Here is a 19124-nt window from a genome sequence, read left to right as displayed (position 1 = left end):
CCGCTGGCAGGTGGCTGTCTCCACGTGCCCAAGCCTGGAGGAGGGGAGCAGGGGCCGGATGAAGGCTGTTCTCTGCCTCTTTAGGAGGAGCCTGCAGCACCCATCCTAGAAGGAGCGGCACAGGAGGCTGGGAAGGGTCTCCTTTGCAGCCTGCTTCGGTGGAGGAGGGCCAGGCAGGACGGGGCTGGGCACGGTGGCGGGCGCGCTCCTGGGGTCGGACCTTCCCGGCTCAGCTCTGCAGCCCCCCCGGTCTCTCCAGATGGCAGGCGGGTTGATTCCAGCACCGACGGACACCTCGAGTGTGCGAAGACTGTGGGGAATAGGCCACACCAAGGATTTCACCTCTGCTTCACGTCACGGAAATGAAAGGGTAGGTCCACACAGAAACCTGTACGGGAACGTCCGTCATGATGTTCATGCTTACGCACACTGGAAGCAGCCGGGTGTCCTTCGGCAGGTGACTGGGCCACCAAACGTCGTGCATCCACACTGTGGACCGTGAAACATGCAGCACCGCGAGTGAATCCCAAAGACACGTGGGTTGAAATAAGCCGATGACAAAGACTGTGCGTCCCTGTATATGAAGTGTCTAGAAGATGCGAAGCTGTAGGGATTAGAACAGGTCAGTCGTTGAGAGTCTGGGAGTCGGGGAGGGGGTGACCGAGAAAGCAGGGTTTCTCCCCCGCGGCACCGTCGGCGTGCTCTGTGTGTGTGTCGGGACGGGGTGCGTCCTGTGCACTGTACGATGTTTAGCAGCATCTCTGGCCTCCACCCGCTTGATGCCAGTAGCACCCCTGCCCCAAGTTGCGAAAACCAAAAATGTCTCCAGACGTTGCCAGTGTCCCCTGGGGTGGAGGGGGAGGCGGGCTCACCCCTGGTTGGATGCACTGAGGTAAAGCAGCACGAGCGAGTTCTTTGGGACGCAGGAGCTGCTCTGTATCCTGAGAGAAGTGGTGCTAACATGAACCTACGCACGCATTAAAACGGACAGATCTGGACACCAAATAAAAGTCAATTTTACTAGATGTTAATTTGAAAACTAAGATTTAAGAAAAGCCAGAAAACAGGAACAGAAGCAAAGCACTCACTCTGCTAGAGGCAAAGCCATGAATCCTAAGGATGAAGAAATCAGCAGAGTCGTTACCTGCTTGTTGGGTGGGCCGGAGACCCCATCATGGTTGCTACAGTGTAGCAGGGTCAGTTACCATCACAGGCCAGGAAAGGCTTTCTATCCTGACTTAAGGAGCACCTCTTGGCAGATAAAATACAGATGCACGCTTAAATTTGAATGTCAGATTAAACAACAAATAATTGCTTAACATAAGTTTGTCCCACGTATTGCAAACGTTATTCATTTATCTGAAATTCAAACTTAACTGGGCATCCAGTATTTTTATTTGCAAAATCGGATAATCCCATCCTTGGGCAAACCTTCAGGGTTTTTTTAACCTATTAATCCTTGTCTAGAATATAAATCTTTTTCAAAAATACAGACCTCTGTTCAGATATTACGCGTATCTTTTCTTCCTGCCTAGATGAATGAATTCACCCACCTCAGCCCCTCTGCCTGATACGTTTGGCCTGGCTCCCTATTCAGTGTGGCTTGCTCTGGAGGTTTAAATACAAATAATCCAAACAAATACTTGCAAGTGCTAAGTGAAGCCTTTATATTGTAACAGCATAAAATGAAAAGGAATTCCTCTCTCAGCTAACCCACACGTCTTCTCCCCCAATGTAACCTTTCTCTGCCCTTTGTGGGAGTATTAAAACAGAAATAAACTTTCTGTATGTACATATCCACATCTGTTGGTATATGCTTCAAATTTCTTTTCTCCCACGTGGAATCACACTGTATCATGTTCTGCCCCTCACTTGGCAGCCCTCCCTTCTGTCCGTCCCACGAGAGCCTGGACCTGTCTTGTCCCCGTGGTAACCCCCAGGGCGCAGAGCTTTGCTGGGCCCGGGGCGTGTGAGCCAGGAATATTGGTAAATCGATGAGTGAATTGTTTAGGTGGCTGGTTGGTACTTCATGCCCGCACCCCCTCATTTAATTATCCTGTCGTAACAAAGCACCACTTTGTCTGTGGGTTGCGCAGCGAAAACCTTGACCACAGTAACATATCTTCGCACGTCTCTGCTGCCTGCCTTACTTCAGGAAGGGTTTATGTAACACCTGGCTCTCGACCTGGGACGTTTTGCCTCCCAGGGACACTTGGCAAGGTCGGGAAACATTTTGGGGATGCATTTTGGGGAGCAGCCAGGGACGCTGCTGCACATCCTACAGTGCCCACGACGGCGCCCCAGAGGATCATCAACCCAAACGCCCGGTGCCCGGTGGAGAGGCCGGCTGTGTTTGCGATCGCCTGCTTGGCGAACGTGCTTTGGGCCCCATCTTAGAGCTCTCACCTGTGCAGGGACGGTGGGTGAAGGGGACCATCCCTGCCCTGAGTTGCTGAGCCTTTGGAGGAAGGCGACATGTGTGCAGGGCCCCGAGAGGCCGCCCTGAGCGTTACGGGGGTCCAGAGGAGGGCGTGGTGGGATGGGGCTGGTTTCTGGACCTCCACATGGCTTCCTCTCTCCCCACCCTATCTGTTCGCCACACACCAGTCCCAGGGGGCCTCTCATCACAGAACTCTGGCCACGTCCCCCTGCCAGACCTAGAACATGAACCGAGGCCCCGCGTGACCCGGCCCCTGACCAGTCCCCCCTTGCCCCTGAGCGCATCTCCCTCTCTGGTCAGCTCCTGGGGGCTGTCACCCCGCACCTGGCACGGTGCCTGGCACACAGAGGGGGCTTCATGAATCGTTGACTGAACTGCTAAATGGATAAACAAGTTGTTTGTTCAAGCCTGGGACGGAAGAGGATGAGGCAAAGGGATTTCCAGACGCGAGGCCCCTTTGCAGCCGCAAGACACGAGATCAACGTGTGTTTCATTGACGAGGGAAGATGCCCACAGTACGTTGCCCCCAACCCAGGTTTATGTGAATCAGCAGGGACACACATCTCAGTTATGAGGAATTGCACACACGTGTTTCCGTGTGTCTATACGTGCATGACGGGAATGGCTTCACGGGTGTGTGACCCGCACAGGACCCTGTACTAGGACCCCATGCTGGGTTTGATGCTCTGCTGTCTCCGTCTTGCGATTTTTAATAACATTAGGTCAAGGGGTCCTGCATTTCCACTTTGCACTGGGACCCGCAGATGCTGCAGCCAGTCCTGGTGCCCGGGGATGGCTGGGAGGTCAGTGCATCTTCTAGAACCCCAAATGGGCTGTGAACAGCAGGGCCCACTCTCTTCTCTGCAGTTTGCTCCGGTTGCAGACACCAGGCAGAGTTTTTATAACCCTCCCACCCCAAGAGGAAGCCGGGGGGATGAACTCAGTTCAGGGTCCTTCTTTCCACATTCTTCCAAATGACCGTGGTCGCATAGTTGACCTTTCAAGGAATACCAGGGAGGTGAAGACCAGCCTGGGAGAAAGCTGTCTCCTCTCCACCTCCAGGTGGCTCTTTGAGATGCGGTCCTGGGCCAGGGGAACCTCCGAGCTCACATGCAGCTCCCACCCTGTGTTGGGGAACCTTGACCCCTTTTTAGCACATGGGGCAGCCCAGGACACACTGGTGTGAAGCTGAGAGCTCAGACTTCAGCTTCCAGCAGAACAGGGTTCGAATACTGGCTCCACCACTGACCTGCTGCAAGACCTTTATCGCGGGAGCCTGTTCCTCTTTGACAAGTGACATCACGATGTCTGCCCCGTGGGGCCGTGGAGAGGGCTGGCTGGGCTGTGAGCTCTCGCCCCACTGTTGGCACAGGAGACGTTTGTTCATTTCGTAAACGGTCCTCAGGAGCCCACGAGTGCCGGGCACTATGACGGACATCCTTACACTGTTTATTAGCAAAAACTATCCCCCGGGGTTTGGTTGATGGGTCATTCCTACTCCTGTTTTTTTTTGTAATTTATGTACTTCAAAAGTTAAGATACAGTTCACATTCATGGAATTCACCATCTTAAAGTGTACCGTCTAGTACTTCTTAGTACATTCGCCTTGTTGTGCAGCCATCCCACTAAACAATGCCAGAACATTTCTGTCATCCCCAGAAGAGACTTGCTATCCATTAGCACTCCCCCCATTCCCTGCCTTCTCCTGGGCCCTGGCAACCCCTAATCTACTTTCTGTTTCCATGGATTTACCTGTTCTGGAAATCATACAACATGGGATGTTTGGTGACTGGTTTCTTTCACGTAGCATAATGTTTTCAGAGTTCATACATGTCGTACCGTGGATCCGTACTTCATTTCTTTTTCTGGAGAATAATATTCCATTGTCTGGATACACCGTGTTTTTTTTATCCACTCATTAGCTAATGGACACTTGGGTTGTTTCCACGTCTGGCTATTATGAATAATGCTGCTGTGAGCACTTGCGAACCTATGTTTTTAGTTCTCTTGGGTACGTACTTAGGGATGGAACTGCTGGGTCGAATGAGAGCTCTCCGTTTAACTCTTTGAGGAATTGCCAAACCGTCTTCCAAAACATCTGCGGCATTTTTATAACCCCATCAGCAGTGTAAGAGGGTTCCACTCTCTCCACATCCTCAACAGTACTTGTCTTTTGTCTGCCTTTATTTTAGCCATTTTAGTGGGAGCGAAGTGATATTTCACTGTAGTTTTCCGTATCCCTGTTTTTTGTTGAAGGTGAACGTCTGTTGTGGTGACAGTTTTACCTTGAAAGCTCTCATCTTTTCTCATACTTGGTGATAGAAGGGGAATGATCCGTACCTGCCCTGTGAGCGCCTGCTCTCTACCAGGCCCCAGATGGCTTGCTACCCTGTTCCCTAGTTCTCCAGCCTCTGAAAAAGGGGCAAGGATGACCCTAAAATGGCAACTTGGACTGAACAATCAAAGGGGTTTATTCGTTTGGCTGGCCGGGGCAAGAATTCAGCTTCAGGAATGGTGTGATCCAGTGGCTCGGTGATACCACCAGAGATCACGTGTCTGTTTGTCTCTCTGCTCTTCCCTCCAGCAGGTCAGCCCCATTTGGAAATGTGGTCTACTCGTGGTTGCCAGATGGTAGCTGTTTCTGGGACTCTCTCCATCCCTCCTCCCTCAATCCTGTCCAGGGAAAGAGAGGGCTGCTCTGGACTTGGAAACTTCTAGGATACCTGTGCTCCATTCATTGACTAAATTGGGTCACGTGCCCACTCCTGAACCAGTCGCTGTAGCTGGAGGGTTGGTTGCCGCGTATAAGGCCGCAGGTCCTGCCCTCTATAGCCAGGCTGGAGTCACTCTAAGGCACGGCTGCCTAAATAAAAATTGGGTTGGGTAGAAAAAAAGAGGGCATGGGTGAGACAGATGGCATCATCCCTATTTCACAGATGAGGAAATGGAGGCCCCAGCACGTGACTTCCCCTCTCTCAGCCCACACAGGCTGGTCAGCAGCAGATGTGGGTTTCAACCCCCTGGAGACCCTCTTCTTTCCTTTCTGTCTGCCCATTTCTCAGCTGAGGCTGTGCGTCCCTGGACGTGCCTGTCCTGACAGTGGCCAGATCGAGCCAGACACCCTCCCTCAGATGCCCAGCGACTGCCCCCAGTGCTTGGGTTTACTGGATCTGGAACGGGATCAGGTTTTCAGGGAGGCATTTTTATTTTGCCCTAAAAGCCTTCCGGGGGGACGCAATTCCTAAGGGCTCGGCTTTAATGGTTTCTTTTATAGAATCATTCAAATTATAGATGGGTGAACTCGAGGAAACCCCACTAAAGAATGCAGGAAAGCCGGCATTAAAAGCGACTAAGGTAAAGTAGTGGTGAGTGGAAGAGCTCCCTCTTTAAACATTTGTTGTTAAACAGCCAGAGAGAACCCCCGATGCTGGTCTGGTCCTTGGGAGGCTGGGTTTCGGGACATCTGGCCCGTCTGGAAGGCTCCAGGTGAAGCCGATTCCAGATGTGGACGGGCCCAGGGCCTTCAGAAGCACTGCTTTCGCTGACCTCTGACTCTTCTCCCCCAACTTGCAGGCACCGTATTTGTTGTGGTTAAGCAGCCTCACCTGGGTTCAGATTCGGCTTCCCTGCTTCCAAGCTGGGTGTCCTCGGGCAAGTTATTCAGCCTCTCTGAGCTGTTTTGTCATGAGTGAGATGGGCTTTCTTTGTCCTCTTGCTTTACCTTCCTTTGGAATACTTATCACCACCAGATGTGATGTTAAGTATATACTGGCCAATGGTCTCATCGTTGCCGGAGCTGGTAGCCTGTTCTAGGTCCCCGTCACACTCGACCCGCCCGCAGAGCACAGGACACTATGACTGCTTCATCCGCCTTCTTCCCCAGAATCCAGAGCCCCACATCCTCCCGGCATACCCCTTCCTCCTGTTCAAGCTTCTTCCAGATCCTTCCCCGTCGGGCACTCGTGCACAGCCTCTGCCGCATTCCCCGGATCTCTCGGGTGGAGACGGGGCATCTGGGCTCGGTCCTCACGTTGCTTGTCCAGCTACACGCTCTCCCCGGGGTGCAGTCTCCACTCCGGCCTGGACCGCTGCCCTTAGCTGGTGGTTAGCACTTCCGGCGTGCAGAGCTCTGCTGGGAGGAGCATCTGTGTTGAGTGGCAGAGGTGGGGCGTGAACCCAGGAAGGCGGGCCCCGGGCCAGAGCACGTCTTGGCTCCAAGGCTGTCTCTCCCCCTAGATCAGGAGCCAGGCCTGGGCTGGGATGTCCTGCTGTCCCCTGCCCGTTTTCCTCGTGCGTCCGGTGGGGATTTCAGAGAGGAACTGCTCAGTCGCACTGTTTTGTCCTCTGTCCTCCACTTCCCAGGTCTTCTCCCCACCCCTACCCTCCGCCTTGGTTTCCCCACCTCCTGAAGGGTACTTGGGGCCTCCCTGTAAATTTGTATCACAATTTCCTGTGAATCTGTAATTATTCCAAAACAAGACACTGAAAATAAAATAAATTCTAAAGATGAACTTCAAAATGAACCATCGAGGGTCTGAGGGTTTCCGGCCGCCTCTGCCCTCACTGCCCCCCGTCCAGTGCCTGTCACGTCTTCCTGCGCTATTCCGTCGCCCCTGCCCGGACTCACACTTCCAGCCTCGCCCCCTGCAGTTCAGTCTCCAGCAGTGGCCTGGGTTGGTCTTTTACAAACAATTGCAGCTGCCCACTCCTCAGCCGAACACCCCGTGGTTTCCACTCATGCAGACAGGGTGTGTGTCCTGGACTCAAAGCAGCACAGCTTTATTCTGTCACGGTCAGGAGGCTGCAAGTCCAAAACCAAGGTGTCCTGGGCCACACTCCTTCCAAAGGCGCCAGGGAAGAGTCCTTCCTGGCCTCTTCCAGCTTCTGGTGGCCGTCGGTGTTCCTTGGGCTCTGTCTTCACAAGGCTGCCGTGTGTGTGTGTGTGTGTGTGTGTGTGTGTGCGCGCGTGCATCTCCGTGTCTTCACGTGACCTTCTAAGGACACCAGTCATTGGATTAGGAACCACGTTAATCCAGTATGATCTTAACTAATTACATCTACAAAGATGCTATTTTCAAATAAGGTCGCATCCTGAGGTTCTGGGTGGACATGAAGTTGTGGGAGTAAACGGAATAAAGGTAAAGGGCTCGCTGATGCCCCCAGGGCCCTGCGTTGCTTCTGCCCCCTGCTGTGCCCACCATTTTGCCCTGAACTCCACCGGCCCTCTCACCCTTAGTCTCTGCTCCAAGAGGAGGCCAATTTTCTCACTGCGCCCCCGCCACCTCCGGGCCTTTGCCTTTGCACTGCCCGCTTCCCTGACATGTGGCTCCCTCCCTCGCTGTTACCCACCTCTCTGCTCAAGAGGTCCCTCCGCGCAGAAGGTGGCAGTCACTGGGGCTGCTTGTGACTGTTCCCACCCACCTGGGCACCAAGCGGGACTGACCCCACCCTTTGAATTTAGGTGGATCGCATGACCTGATTTGGCCAATGAGATGCGAGTGGAACTTCCACCAGCTGGAGTCCTTCTGCAGACATCAGCGTCCTACCCCTCCCCTGCTCCGTTTGTCTCCACACACGTATCACCACGGGCTCCCTGCCCTGCGTGTTTCCTGGCCGCCTTCCCCACCAGTGGGCGCACCCAGGGGCCAGGGAATTTTCTCTCTGTGGTTCCCACTGTGTTCCAAGCTTCTAAAGCAACCTGGCTAGGGTCAGAGCTGAGGCCACACTTGCGATGGACGAGTGGTGGGCGCGCGGATGGATCGCGAGCCTCGGATGAAACGGAGTCTGTGCAGCCCTTCCCACTAACCGCCTCTCCTGTAACCGCTCCTCTGTGCATTTGACTCCTTCCTGTCTAGGGCAGAGCATCAACCCCAAGTTGGCAGGCCTGATCGGGCGGCAGGGGCCCCAGAACAAGCAGCCCTTCATGGTGGCCTTCTTCAAGGCCACCGAGGTCCACCTCCGCAGCACCCGTTCCACGGGGGGCAAGCAGCGCAGCCAGAACCGCTCCAAGACACCCAAGAACCAGGAAGCCCTGCGGGTGGCCAACGTCGCAGGTACGCCTGGGGGCGGGAGGGTTAACACGTGGACACCCGCCCCCCCGCCCTCGAGGAGCCCACAGGGGGCCCCCTGTGGGACCCCAGCTGGGGTGGGACTCAGAATCCACGCATGTGCTTGACAGATGGTTCTGGAACCAATGCAGCAGGAAGCACAGCCCACAGAATCCCTTCCACCCCAGAGCTCACCGTCTTCCGGGTATAAATTGTGTCATAAATTCATTTCGAAATGCAAGTAGCAAAACATGAGTGTAACAAGATGCCAATCATGTAAATTTCTAAGCGGCCGAAACAATAGCTCCAAATAAATAGAGGGAGGGAGGCCGCTGCCCGGGGAGCGGGGAGGAGGAAAAGGGGGGAGTGTGCTGCATCTTTAGTTTTATTTCTTCAAGTGAAAAACAGTTGAAACTCATGGCAAATTTTAACACTTGTTGAATACGGCCGGTACGATTTTCCTGTGGAGCCGTCCCGGCTCTGGGTTCATCGTGAGCTGGGAGAGGCCTGGGGCTGGTCGGAGGAAGCGTGGAAGGGAGACATGGGGGGTGTTTAGAAGGGTGATGGCGAGGTGGGAAAGCGGCCGCCACCCTCAGATTCACTTATATTGTCAATGGCTTCTTCTGCCTTACCTGGACAATTTTGAAATTTCTGTTCATTTTCCTTTTCGAGGAAAAAGAAAATTACAGTTACTGCGGTTGGTGACGTTTTCGAGAGCAGGGCATCCTGCTGGGTGGGTACTAGTGGGTACGTGTGGCTTCCGAGCTTGTGTGCAGAGCTTTTGAATCGAAAAGGATCTTTAGATTCTTTTCTGGCAGGTGCATCCGTTATTCTTTAGGCTGCTCCGAGGGAATCTGTGATCCCCCAAATCAAAGCCCAACTGAATCTCTTCATTTGTGTTAGGAGCCTCCTCTGCGCTGGGCTCCTGGGGGCTGGGATTCACCAGTGAAAGCCCAGCCGTGGTGCAGAGATGATTCAGGATGGGCAGGAGGCGGCCATCATTCACAGCCACACTGACACCAGGCCCGGGAGTTGGAACGTGGTGACGAGGGACTCTTGAGGGGGTGGTTCAGAGAAGACTTGCCAGCTGAGAGCTCCGAGGCGAGCTGGTGCCCCAGGGGCCAGGCCCGGTGGGCAGGAGGCCAGTGCTGCAGGCAGTGGGACCTGCAGGTGGAGGGAGTTTTCGGGGCAGCTCTGGGAGGGAGGGTGGAGGGGGGCAGGCCATGTGGCTGGGCTGGGGAATGAGCACGGTCAAGTGTCCTCTCGGGAGCCACATCTTGAGTTTGAATTTCATCCAAAGCAAATTTGGAAGCCTTTGCAGAGTTTCCAGCTATGATTCGGGGTGGGGTTGATAAGAAGCTCATTCTGGCTGCTCTGAGAATGCTGGGGAGCAGGGCGGGGCACTCAGGGAGGGTTGGAATAGGAAGATTTATGAGAGGCTTTTCTATATCAATCAGGCAGGAAGGGCTAGCAAACGTCATCCCCGCGGAGACTCCCGTGGCTCAGAGGTCTGTCAGGTGTAACGGTCTAACCGAGGTAGTGAAAGGGGAGGGACTGGTCTCAAAATCTTAAAATTGGACACTCAGCTTCCCCCACTGCGTCCTCTGGTGAGGACCCCCATCAAGTCTGCACTTACATAACCCCACAGGATGGAGCTCTCACTGTCTCATGTGGCAGCTGTTCTACCTTGCCTGGGATCTACTTCCTTGCTCTGGATTTCTACTTCCTGGCCCTGTTTGAAGTTCACCTAAACCCTGCCTGGGAGTTTAATTTTAAAAGAATACTGAAGCCTGGGCCCCACTGCAGGCTTAGTAAACCAGAATCTCTGAGTGTGTGTTTGAACACACATGCCCGGTTGAAGTGCTTTGCCTCCTGTGATGAGCTGGGAATCCTGCTGCAGGGCCACATGAGTAGAATCCTCTCTGCTGTGGCAGCCCTTGTGTGCTAGAGAGACACGTCCTGCAGGCCAGCCCCACCCCGCAAAGGCCTTCCGCTGCTCTTCAGACCGTGTGGTTTGGGGTGAGAAACTGGGTCCCTCGCCTCCCTTCCACTTGCCTCTCACCCACGACTGGACCCAACTCCCTAGTCATTAGCCATTTTCACCAGATGACCCACGGGGGTGGGAGCTGAGTCCCAGCACCGGTTGTAACTTCTCAGCTGCTCTGGCCGAGTTTGCGGAGGTGGGTGAGCAGTTGCCTCTCCACTCCTGCTTGCCTGCCGCTGCGGCCTGGGATGGTGGGCAGGACAGGAGGAACAGGGGAACTAGGATTCTACTTCTTGAGCATCTCTTTTCTTCCGTTTCCTCGTCTTTCTGCTAGTAAGAGGTCAGAGTGAAATAGGATTTCCAACCACTTCTTCCTGGAGCAGCCACGTTCCAAGGAGGCCTGAAGGACCCAGGTGTCTGAGGTCCCTGATGGCAGGGCCAGGGCCCACCCCGTACTGATATGCCCACAACTAGCTTCATGAGCTGCTCTTGTCCTTGGTCTGTTGGGCCTTGGGCTTCAACATGAAGCCACGTATCATTGCTTTGTTTTCAGACAGGGCTGGGAAAAGTGGCAGTAAGGTCCCTACTCGCCCTTCCTCTGCTCATGGCAGACATTGCTAATCAATCCTGGCACATTCTTCTCACTGAGCCCACACAAAGCTTCAGATCCTCCTTTACTCAGGCAACAAACAGCCAGCAGTGTTGGCCCTCCACGCACAGCTTCTTTGCCACATCCCTGGCCTAGGCTAACGTGCTCAGACCTTTGTCTTGTTCAGGTTGCTTCACACAACATCACTGGGCTGAGGGCTACTCCCCCCCTCTCCCCTCTACCTTCTGCCTCCCTACAAGGAAGGAGGGGAAGAAGGCTTGGGGGGTGGCCGCCTGGGGCCACAGGCATGGCCACAGCAATGGAGGCCTTCCTGGATTTCCACTCAGTGTCTGTGCCTTCCATATGGCACAGTGAATGGTCCAGAAGTTTCCTGGGCTCGCCTCTGATGGTTCCCTTGAGCTTGACCTTTGTATATCAGTGACCACCTGGCCCTCCAGCAGCCCTAGTACCCCTGCAGCTGGTTTTCTCTATCTCAAGGCCCTCAGGCTAGGTCCCAAAGTGGGGAAGGGGGGCCCAGGACTCCCCATTCCTGCTCCATCCTCCCTAACCTCCCCACCCCCCAGCCGTGGAGCTCAATCCAGCGAAGCAGACCTCCCCCCTGCACGCCGCCGGCCGCTGACCCCAGTGCTGCCTCCTCATTCCTGGAAGGCTCTAGTGCCTGCTGCCCGTCCCTCTGCCAACTGCCACTCCTGTCCTGGTTCTTGCCGACTTCCTAACCCTCCTCTCCATCCTGCTCCGTCCTCATCCTGGGACCTCCTCCCTTGGATTCCTCCCTGGCCCGCCCTCTCACTTCCTTTCGTTCTTACACGAAGAACATCGCCTCCTCGGAAGGCCTTGGTTAGCGCCCATGGCACAGACCCCTCAGCCCGCCCTTCCCGTCCTCCTCTCCTCCCTTAGTTCCTCCATGGCGCTCATCTAGATGGAATGGAATTGGTGTTTCCTCATTTGGTCATTATCTGCCTCTCGCTGGAGGATAAGCCCCTCAGTGGCAGGGCTTTGTTTTGTTCACACCTGTAGCTCCACTGCCCAAAACAGCACCTGCAAATCTGTAGACATTAACAATTTGTATGAATGAATGAATGACATACCAGGCCCCGAGGTAATGAGGGCCCGAGATACCCGAAGGTGGCTGTTCCCACCCCCCCCCCAGTCCTGGCCCCCCTCACTGAGATCCTCTCACTGGTCCTGAGTGTCTCCTAGGAGCCAGGATCCCTCCTAGAAAGACACATGCAATTCTGTCATCATCAATTGTGTCCTTTCCTCATTGGTTTGTACATTTTTAAAAATTGCTCTTCTGAGCTCTAGATATAAAGATACATGTACAATTGGGGATATTCAAAAAGGCTGATAGGAAGCCCCTGGGAAGTTTTAGGCGGAGGAGAGACAGGTCGTGGTTAAGAAAAAAAATGAATCCCTCTAGCTTCTGGGTTCAGGGGAGGTTGTGCAGTGGCAGCTGTGTGTGTGTGTGTGTGTGTGTGTGTGTGTGTGTGTGTGTGTGTGTGTGTGTGAGACAGAGACAGAGAGAGACATAGACACAAAGAGAGAGATAAACAGATTTCTACATGTTTACAAGGGCTCAATTCCTAACCCAAAGTTCCTACAAACTTTACATACTTCTGGAAAACCCCAGTGCATCATTTTCGTTCCTCAGAGAAACCTCAGTATTGTTTTTCTGGAAGGTCAGTGGGGCTTGACTTTTCGCCCTGTCCTTTCTTCTCGATGGTGGGGTTTGTCCCAGGCCCTGTCCGTGTCTCCTGCTGCCCGCTCCTCGGGGCTGAGCATCGTGAGGTGGGCGGGCCTCACAAAGTGAGGTTGAGTGGAAGCAACCGCTCCGAGCAGGCTCCTGCAGCCAGCGTGTGGGATGTGGATGGAGATGGACTCCCACACGGAATCCACGCAGACGTCCACATCCAGACAAGAGAAAACAGTGTCCACAGAGGGATCCAGAGAGAGCTGTGAGCTAAGACTGCGTGAGAGAGACGGGGGCGTGGGGGCCTCCCTTACAGAGGCCGTTTGCTGGGGATGGAAACGAGTTTTGAGGCTACAGGTGCTTGAACGGCTTCTGTGTCAGGAAGATCACCCTCCAGCTTTCAGAGTTTGCTGGGATCACACCGCTGTCTTAGACTGAGGAAACTCTAATCTGTGTGTATTTCCTTTTCCTCCCCCCGGTGCCGCTCCTCAGAAAACAGCAGCAGCGACCAGAGGCAGGCCTGTAAGAAGCACGAGCTGTACGTCAGCTTCCGGGACCTGGGCTGGCAGGTAAGGGCGGCGGTGGCTGGATCGGCCCCGGATGTGTGAGGCCTCCAGTGTGGGCTCCCCCGGAGGTGGGGCTGGGTCCCGCATGTGCAGTGAGCCGTGTTTCTCATCTCTTGAGACTCCAGTATCGCGTCCTAACTAGAGGCTCTAGGGACGCCCCATGAAACCCAAGAGCAGAAACACGGTTGAGACTCAAGCTAGAACCAGAAACCCAAACACTGTGGACTCTGAACCTCGTTCTCCACGTGAACCCCATTTGCATCCTGCACTGGCTGCTTCCCTCAGACGTGGCCGAGTCCGTGAGCTGGAATCCAGCTGCCTGGAGGACGGGCTACCCCCCTCTGCCCTGTCTGCTTCTCCCTCCCCCGTCTGTGATTCCAGTTCCCAGAGAAGGTGCTGATTGGCCCAGCTCGGGTCAGGTGCTTGTTCCTGAACCAATCAGCTGTTTCAGGGCTGGGGTCATGTCCTAGGACTGTGGCTGCCCCTCTGGAATCATTTGACTGGAGCAGGGCAGGGGATGAATCCTAGAAAAAGAGTATCTCAACTATTTATGAGAATCTATGACATTCTGGGCCCTTTTCTAGGCACTAGAGGAGCAGCCCTGGGCATAGCAATGTGCCTGCCCTCACGGAGCCCACATTTCCCCGGAAAGGGTGTTGTCATCGTAAGACCCTTAGGACCACTGGTTTTGTTGTTGTCCCTTCAGCGAGCTTGTAGTTCAGTGGGAGGGTCCAGATTCTTCCCAGGTCATCATGTCCTCAGATACACCCCCAGGGCACTTGTGCACACAGCCGGCTTGGAGTCCTCCTGTGATTTTGTCCTCACTCTTATGACAGCATCCGTGGTCTAAGAGGCGCCAGGCCGTGCTTGCGTCCTAGTGCTGGGACAGAGCCCCAAATGCACTCGAGTCCCTGAGGGGCATATGTGTTGCCAGCACAACACTTCTGTGCTAACCCGACCACGTGCGTCCTTTACAGAGTCGCACACGTGTACCAGGCACTGTGCTGCGTCGGCTGTACTGTCACGTCTCTCCTGGGTGGGTGAAGTGAGGCCTGGAGGCTTTGTTTAAAGCAAACCGCCCACGGGTTACCACCTAGCAGGGGTAAGGTTGATGCCACCCTAATCACCCCTCTCTGTGCCACCTTCCGATGAAGAGCAAGTGTTCATTCTGGGCTCAGCCCAGCCCCCGGTGGTCTTTCCCTCACTCTGCAGTCTGTTGGGACCATGGAAGGCTGCCTCTGTAGGAGCCCAAGCTGCACAGGAGGAGGTGGGCCGTGCCTTTGACCTCTGGGAGCTTCGGAGTCTGGCCCACAGGAGGAATGTTTCGACCTAGAGGGCAGGACCCTGCGGCTCCCACTTCCCACGTGGTTCTGAACCCGCCCCCCGCCTCGTCCTCCGCTCTCTCCCGCAGGACTGGATCATAGCGCCCGAAGGCTATGCCGCCTACTACTGCGAGGGGGAGTGCGCCTTCCCTCTGAACTCCTACATGAACGCCACCAACCACGCCATCGTGCAGACACTGGTGAGTGGCCTGCGCGCCGGCCGGGGTGTGGGCAGCTGGGGGAGCAGGGCCACCACATCCCACCTCGTGCTCCTCCGAGCTGGGGCCACAGCAGGTCTCTGGCCAAGACCACGTCATGGCTTTCAGGAGCCCAGGGCACTTTTGCTTTCGTGGGCCCTACCTCCATAAAACAAGACTAGAAATTATAGTTAATAACATGTATTATAATCTTCGTGTATGTCTTCAACCCTAGAGTGCCCTTATTTCTCCTAATTTTAGAAGCAGTTAGAACAGTTTCGTGGGCTCCTAAAGGTATCGTGGGTAAAGGCCACTGTGCGTAACGGCGGTCGCCCTGACCCTGCCTCCGTCAGGCGACCGCTGTTCCTGGTTGTCAGCATGCACATCCACAGGCCCTGCAACGTCTGGGCTTCCTCCAGGTCGGGTAGGCTTGAGGGCTCATCCCCTCCCAGAGCTCGTGGCTTTGCCTCCTGGCCTTGAACTCTGTGGTTCAGCCATTCAAGGGTGTTTATTGAGCATCTACTACATGTAGACCCTGCGCTGACAGCTGGGGACGCTGCAGGGAACAACATACAGGGAACATCACAGACGTGGTCCCTGCCCTCAGAGCCTCATTTTCCAGGCAGGGAAACAGTCAAGTGAACAAATGCGGGAACTTCAGGGAGAACAGAGAGGGGAACGACAGGAAGGTGGCAAACAGGACAATAGGGTAGAGAGATGGGGGGCAGCCATGGGGCTCTTTGAACTTTCACGGGGTCATTGGAGGATTCAGTGTGATGATGCAATTAAAGCTCTTAACGGGGTATCCAGCACAGAGGACACTCAACAGATGTTATTTTTACTACTTTACCAACAACAAGAGTGATACGAGTTAGAGACTTTGTTCTTTAGCTTAGAAGCTGAGGCTCAGAGACGTTGTTTATCTTCCTCCTTGCTGTGAATGATCTGGGCCTTCCCTGACAACTGGTCATCCTCTCTGGCTTGAATGCTTCTAGTGATAGAGAGCTCACTACCCAGGCCCATCTCCTCTGTACCACGGGTCTGTCTGTTGCAGAGCTCTGTGCTTCTTTTGCTTAGTAACCTGCCTCCCTCTTCCCTGTCCCTGCCCCGTGTGTTACTTCTCGCTCCCCTGTTCCATTTATTCGGATTAGGCTCTGCCCTTTGAGGGAAGGCCTCTTTTTTGAAGCATTGCTTTGCCAGGACCCCCGCTCCCACAGCAGTAAACTCTGAAGCCCTATTCAGGACTGAAGGTCTTCAGGCTGGAAATGAAGAGTCACCCCAGCCTGTTCCTTGGCCTGAACTTGTCCCCCGTGCCAGTGTCCCCCTGTTCTGTCCTGCTCCGAGGACCAGAGTGACGGGGGTGTCTCCCAGGCTGCCAGGAGCACACCTCCACCCTTCTTTGAGCCCTGCCCACGGAGCAGAAGCCCGGCCGCCCTGTGACACTCTCTCCATCTGCAATTCACCAGAAAGCTCTGGGATCAGAATGAGTCTTTTGATTATTCTGAAACGAAGGTCATGTTTGAAAGGAAGTGAATCCCTGCTTTCTAGAGAGTCCTAATGAAATGCAGAGGAAGTGAGCTAACATCTGGGATTTGCTTTAACATTATTCAAGGATGGAGGAGATGGGGGAAGGTTTAGATTTGTAAGGTTTGAGATTAAACATAAAAAACAGTTTAAAAAGCACGCTGACCTACGTGGGAGGTCATAGACTGGGGCTTGGGGGCGGAGGGTCATCCACAGGGTTTCCGGTTGGCCCACGTGGTGTGTTGGAAACCTGGAAGTTTCTCATAAAAACAAAACAGGACTGACAGCTGGCCTGAGCACTCGGCACATCCGATCGCACTGGCTTTGGGCAGCTTGTGTCCATCTCCCTTTGGTTTGCCCCGGTCCTCACCGTCCCCTATGGTCTGACTCCTGGCCCAGTTTGGTCATCCGTGGCGCTTGCATGGCCGCTGCCGGCGTTTGAATTAGTTTGTCCCCGAGCCCCACCACCTGTAAGGTGCGTAGGCGCCCACGAGCCAGGCGGAACAATAAACCTGGGCAACTGGCTGACTCCTTTCCTCGTTCTTACCTCTGGACCTTCTCCTTTCTTGTGGACGTCCACCCAAGGGTTTGCCCAAATTCTTTGCCTCTCATTTTTATTGCTTAAGATGCAGAACAGTCTAATATAGTGTAGACTCACACCATCCAATACAGTGACCACTTCTGTGTGGTGCCTCTTCAGTGAGTACTTGAAACGTGGCCAGTCTGAATCGAGATGTTTTGCAACTACAAAATACACACTGGGTTTTGAAGACTTAGTATAAAAAAAAATGTAAAATATCTCATTAATGATTCCTTATGCTAAGTATACGTTGAAATGATAATTTTTTGAAATCTGGGATTAGAGTAAACATACGGTTTAATTTCACCTCTTTCTTTTTCACCTTTTAAAATGTAGCTGCTAGAACGTTTTAAATTACACATGTGGTTTGCGTGATAGTTTTCTTGGACAGGACAGGTCTGGCCCAGAGGTTGGCAACCTTTTTCTGGAAAGGGCCAGATAGTAAATATTTTCAACCTCGAGAGCGGAAAGTCTGTGCTGCACCTCTTCACCACAGATGCTGTGTAATGCAGAAGCAGAAGCGGCCACAGATGACGTGTAGATGAATGGGCGTGGCCTGTGCCAATAAAACTTTATTCGTAAAAACAGGCGGTGGAGCAGGGATCGGCCTGCAGGCCAACCCTCGTCTAGCCCAGTGGTTCTCCACTTGGGGCAGTTTTGCCTCCCAGGGGACATTTGACAATGTCTGGAGACATCTTTAGTTGTCACGATGCGGGGGTGGGGTGGAGTGCCTCCGAATTCTAGTGGGTGTAGCCCAGGGATGCCGTCAGACATCCTGCCGTGCACAGGACAGCCCCACATCCTGGCCCCAAGTGTCTTCCTAGCCATGTGCTGGGTGACCCTCTATGCTTTGGCTCTCTCATCTGTGAATCAAGAATAACCCCAGAACTGGGTTAGTTACCCAGAAACACTTAGAACTGGGAGTGACCGGTGAGTGTCACCTGCGGGGCACTTTTGTCCAAGCAGTACCTGTTCCTCTAGGAATACTGAGGCCAGGGAGGAGTGACTCACCGGCTCTCACCGCTGCCACCGTTTTGGTGTGTGTTCCAGGTGCACTTCATCAACCCGGAATCGGTGCCCAAGCCTTGCTGTGCTCCGACGCAGCTCAATGCCATTTCCGTGCTCTACTTCGATGACAGTTCCAACGTCATCCTGAAGAAATACAGAAACATGGTCGTCCGGGCCTGTGGCTGCCACTAGCCCCTCCTGGAAGTCAGGCGCTTCGGGGCCACGTTTCTGCAGATCCTGGGCCCCTCGCCGCCCAGCGTCTCCCACCACCTCGGCGAGGAGCCCGCAGCCCAGCTGCCTTTCGCGAGGCCTTCCCGTCCCCCTCTCCAGCTGCAGCGCTGTAGGAGCGTTAAGGAATCTGAGAGGAGATGGCTTTTGATCCGTTTTTCGTTGGCATCCTACAGACAAGATCCTACAAGCTGCTGCAGGAAAAACCTAACAGGGAAAACATATATCAAGAAAAATTGCTGGGCCCCGATCGCTGGCTGTGAAGTCTCAGCTATGCACCGACTCGTTCCCAGGGGTAATGATGACACCCTTCAGCCCGGCCACCAGCAGCGGGGGGAAGGGGCCGCGGCCAGGGGTGGGCACGTTCGTCTCTGTGCGAGAGGGAGACTAACGCGGAAGTCCCTGTAATAAATGTCACAATAAAACGAATGAATGAAAATGGTTAGGATGGTAGAGATATATTTTCCTAAACAATTTATCCCCATTTCTTGGTTTACTCTGATTTCATAAACAGAAGCTGTGGCCGGCGGAGGGAGGGGAGGCCCCCTCTCTGTGCCATTCCGGTTTCATTCTGAGGCTTGCCCAGGCCCACTGTTTACGTAAACTCACCCAGAAGCCAAGATTTGGCCAGCAGGGGAGAGGGAAATTTTCTGCTTGGAGTTGACCTTGAAGAATAAATAGGTTCCATCATTCAGCTGAGTGCGTGGTGGCAGAAATTAAAACAGGCACGTGAAGCACCGGCAGACGCCTGGAATTGGTTTTCCAACGCTTCCCATGGTAGGAAGTGAGGGAGGGTTGGCAGATGGAGGCGGACAGCTCAGGACAGAACTTGCAGCTTGATCCTGAGTTCCGGCCACCATAGCCCTACTTTCAGAAGCACGCTAGCCTTCAACAGGGGTGGGTGGGCAGGGGGACCGTCAGTCCCCCA

General features: G+C 54.1%; 1 protein-coding gene across 1 annotated transcript in view; it reads left to right on the top strand.

Annotated features, from left to right (window-relative positions):
* BMP7 (bone morphogenetic protein 7) overlaps positions 1 to 18790 on the top strand; it is an 87909-nt gene extending 69119 nt beyond the window's left edge. The window contains exons 4-7 of the mRNA XM_082671012.1: positions 8296 to 8493; positions 13264 to 13340; positions 14749 to 14859; positions 18011 to 18790. Coding sequence (XP_082527138.1) covers positions 8296 to 8493; positions 13264 to 13340; positions 14749 to 14859; positions 18011 to 18160 — 536 coding nt within the window. The 3' untranslated portion in view covers positions 18161 to 18790. The remainder of the gene's footprint in view (positions 1 to 8295; positions 8494 to 13263; positions 13341 to 14748; positions 14860 to 18010) is intronic.
* The last annotated feature ends 334 nt before the right edge of the window (positions 18791 to 19124 follow it).

The sequence above is a fragment of the Grampus griseus genome, assembly GCF_964374135.1.
Source record: "Grampus griseus genome assembly, chromosome: 14".
Classification (NCBI taxonomy): Eukaryota; Metazoa; Chordata; class Mammalia; order Artiodactyla; family Delphinidae; genus Grampus; species Grampus griseus.
Note: the sequence above shows the minus strand (reverse complement) of the source record. Positions and strands in the feature narration are given on the sequence as shown.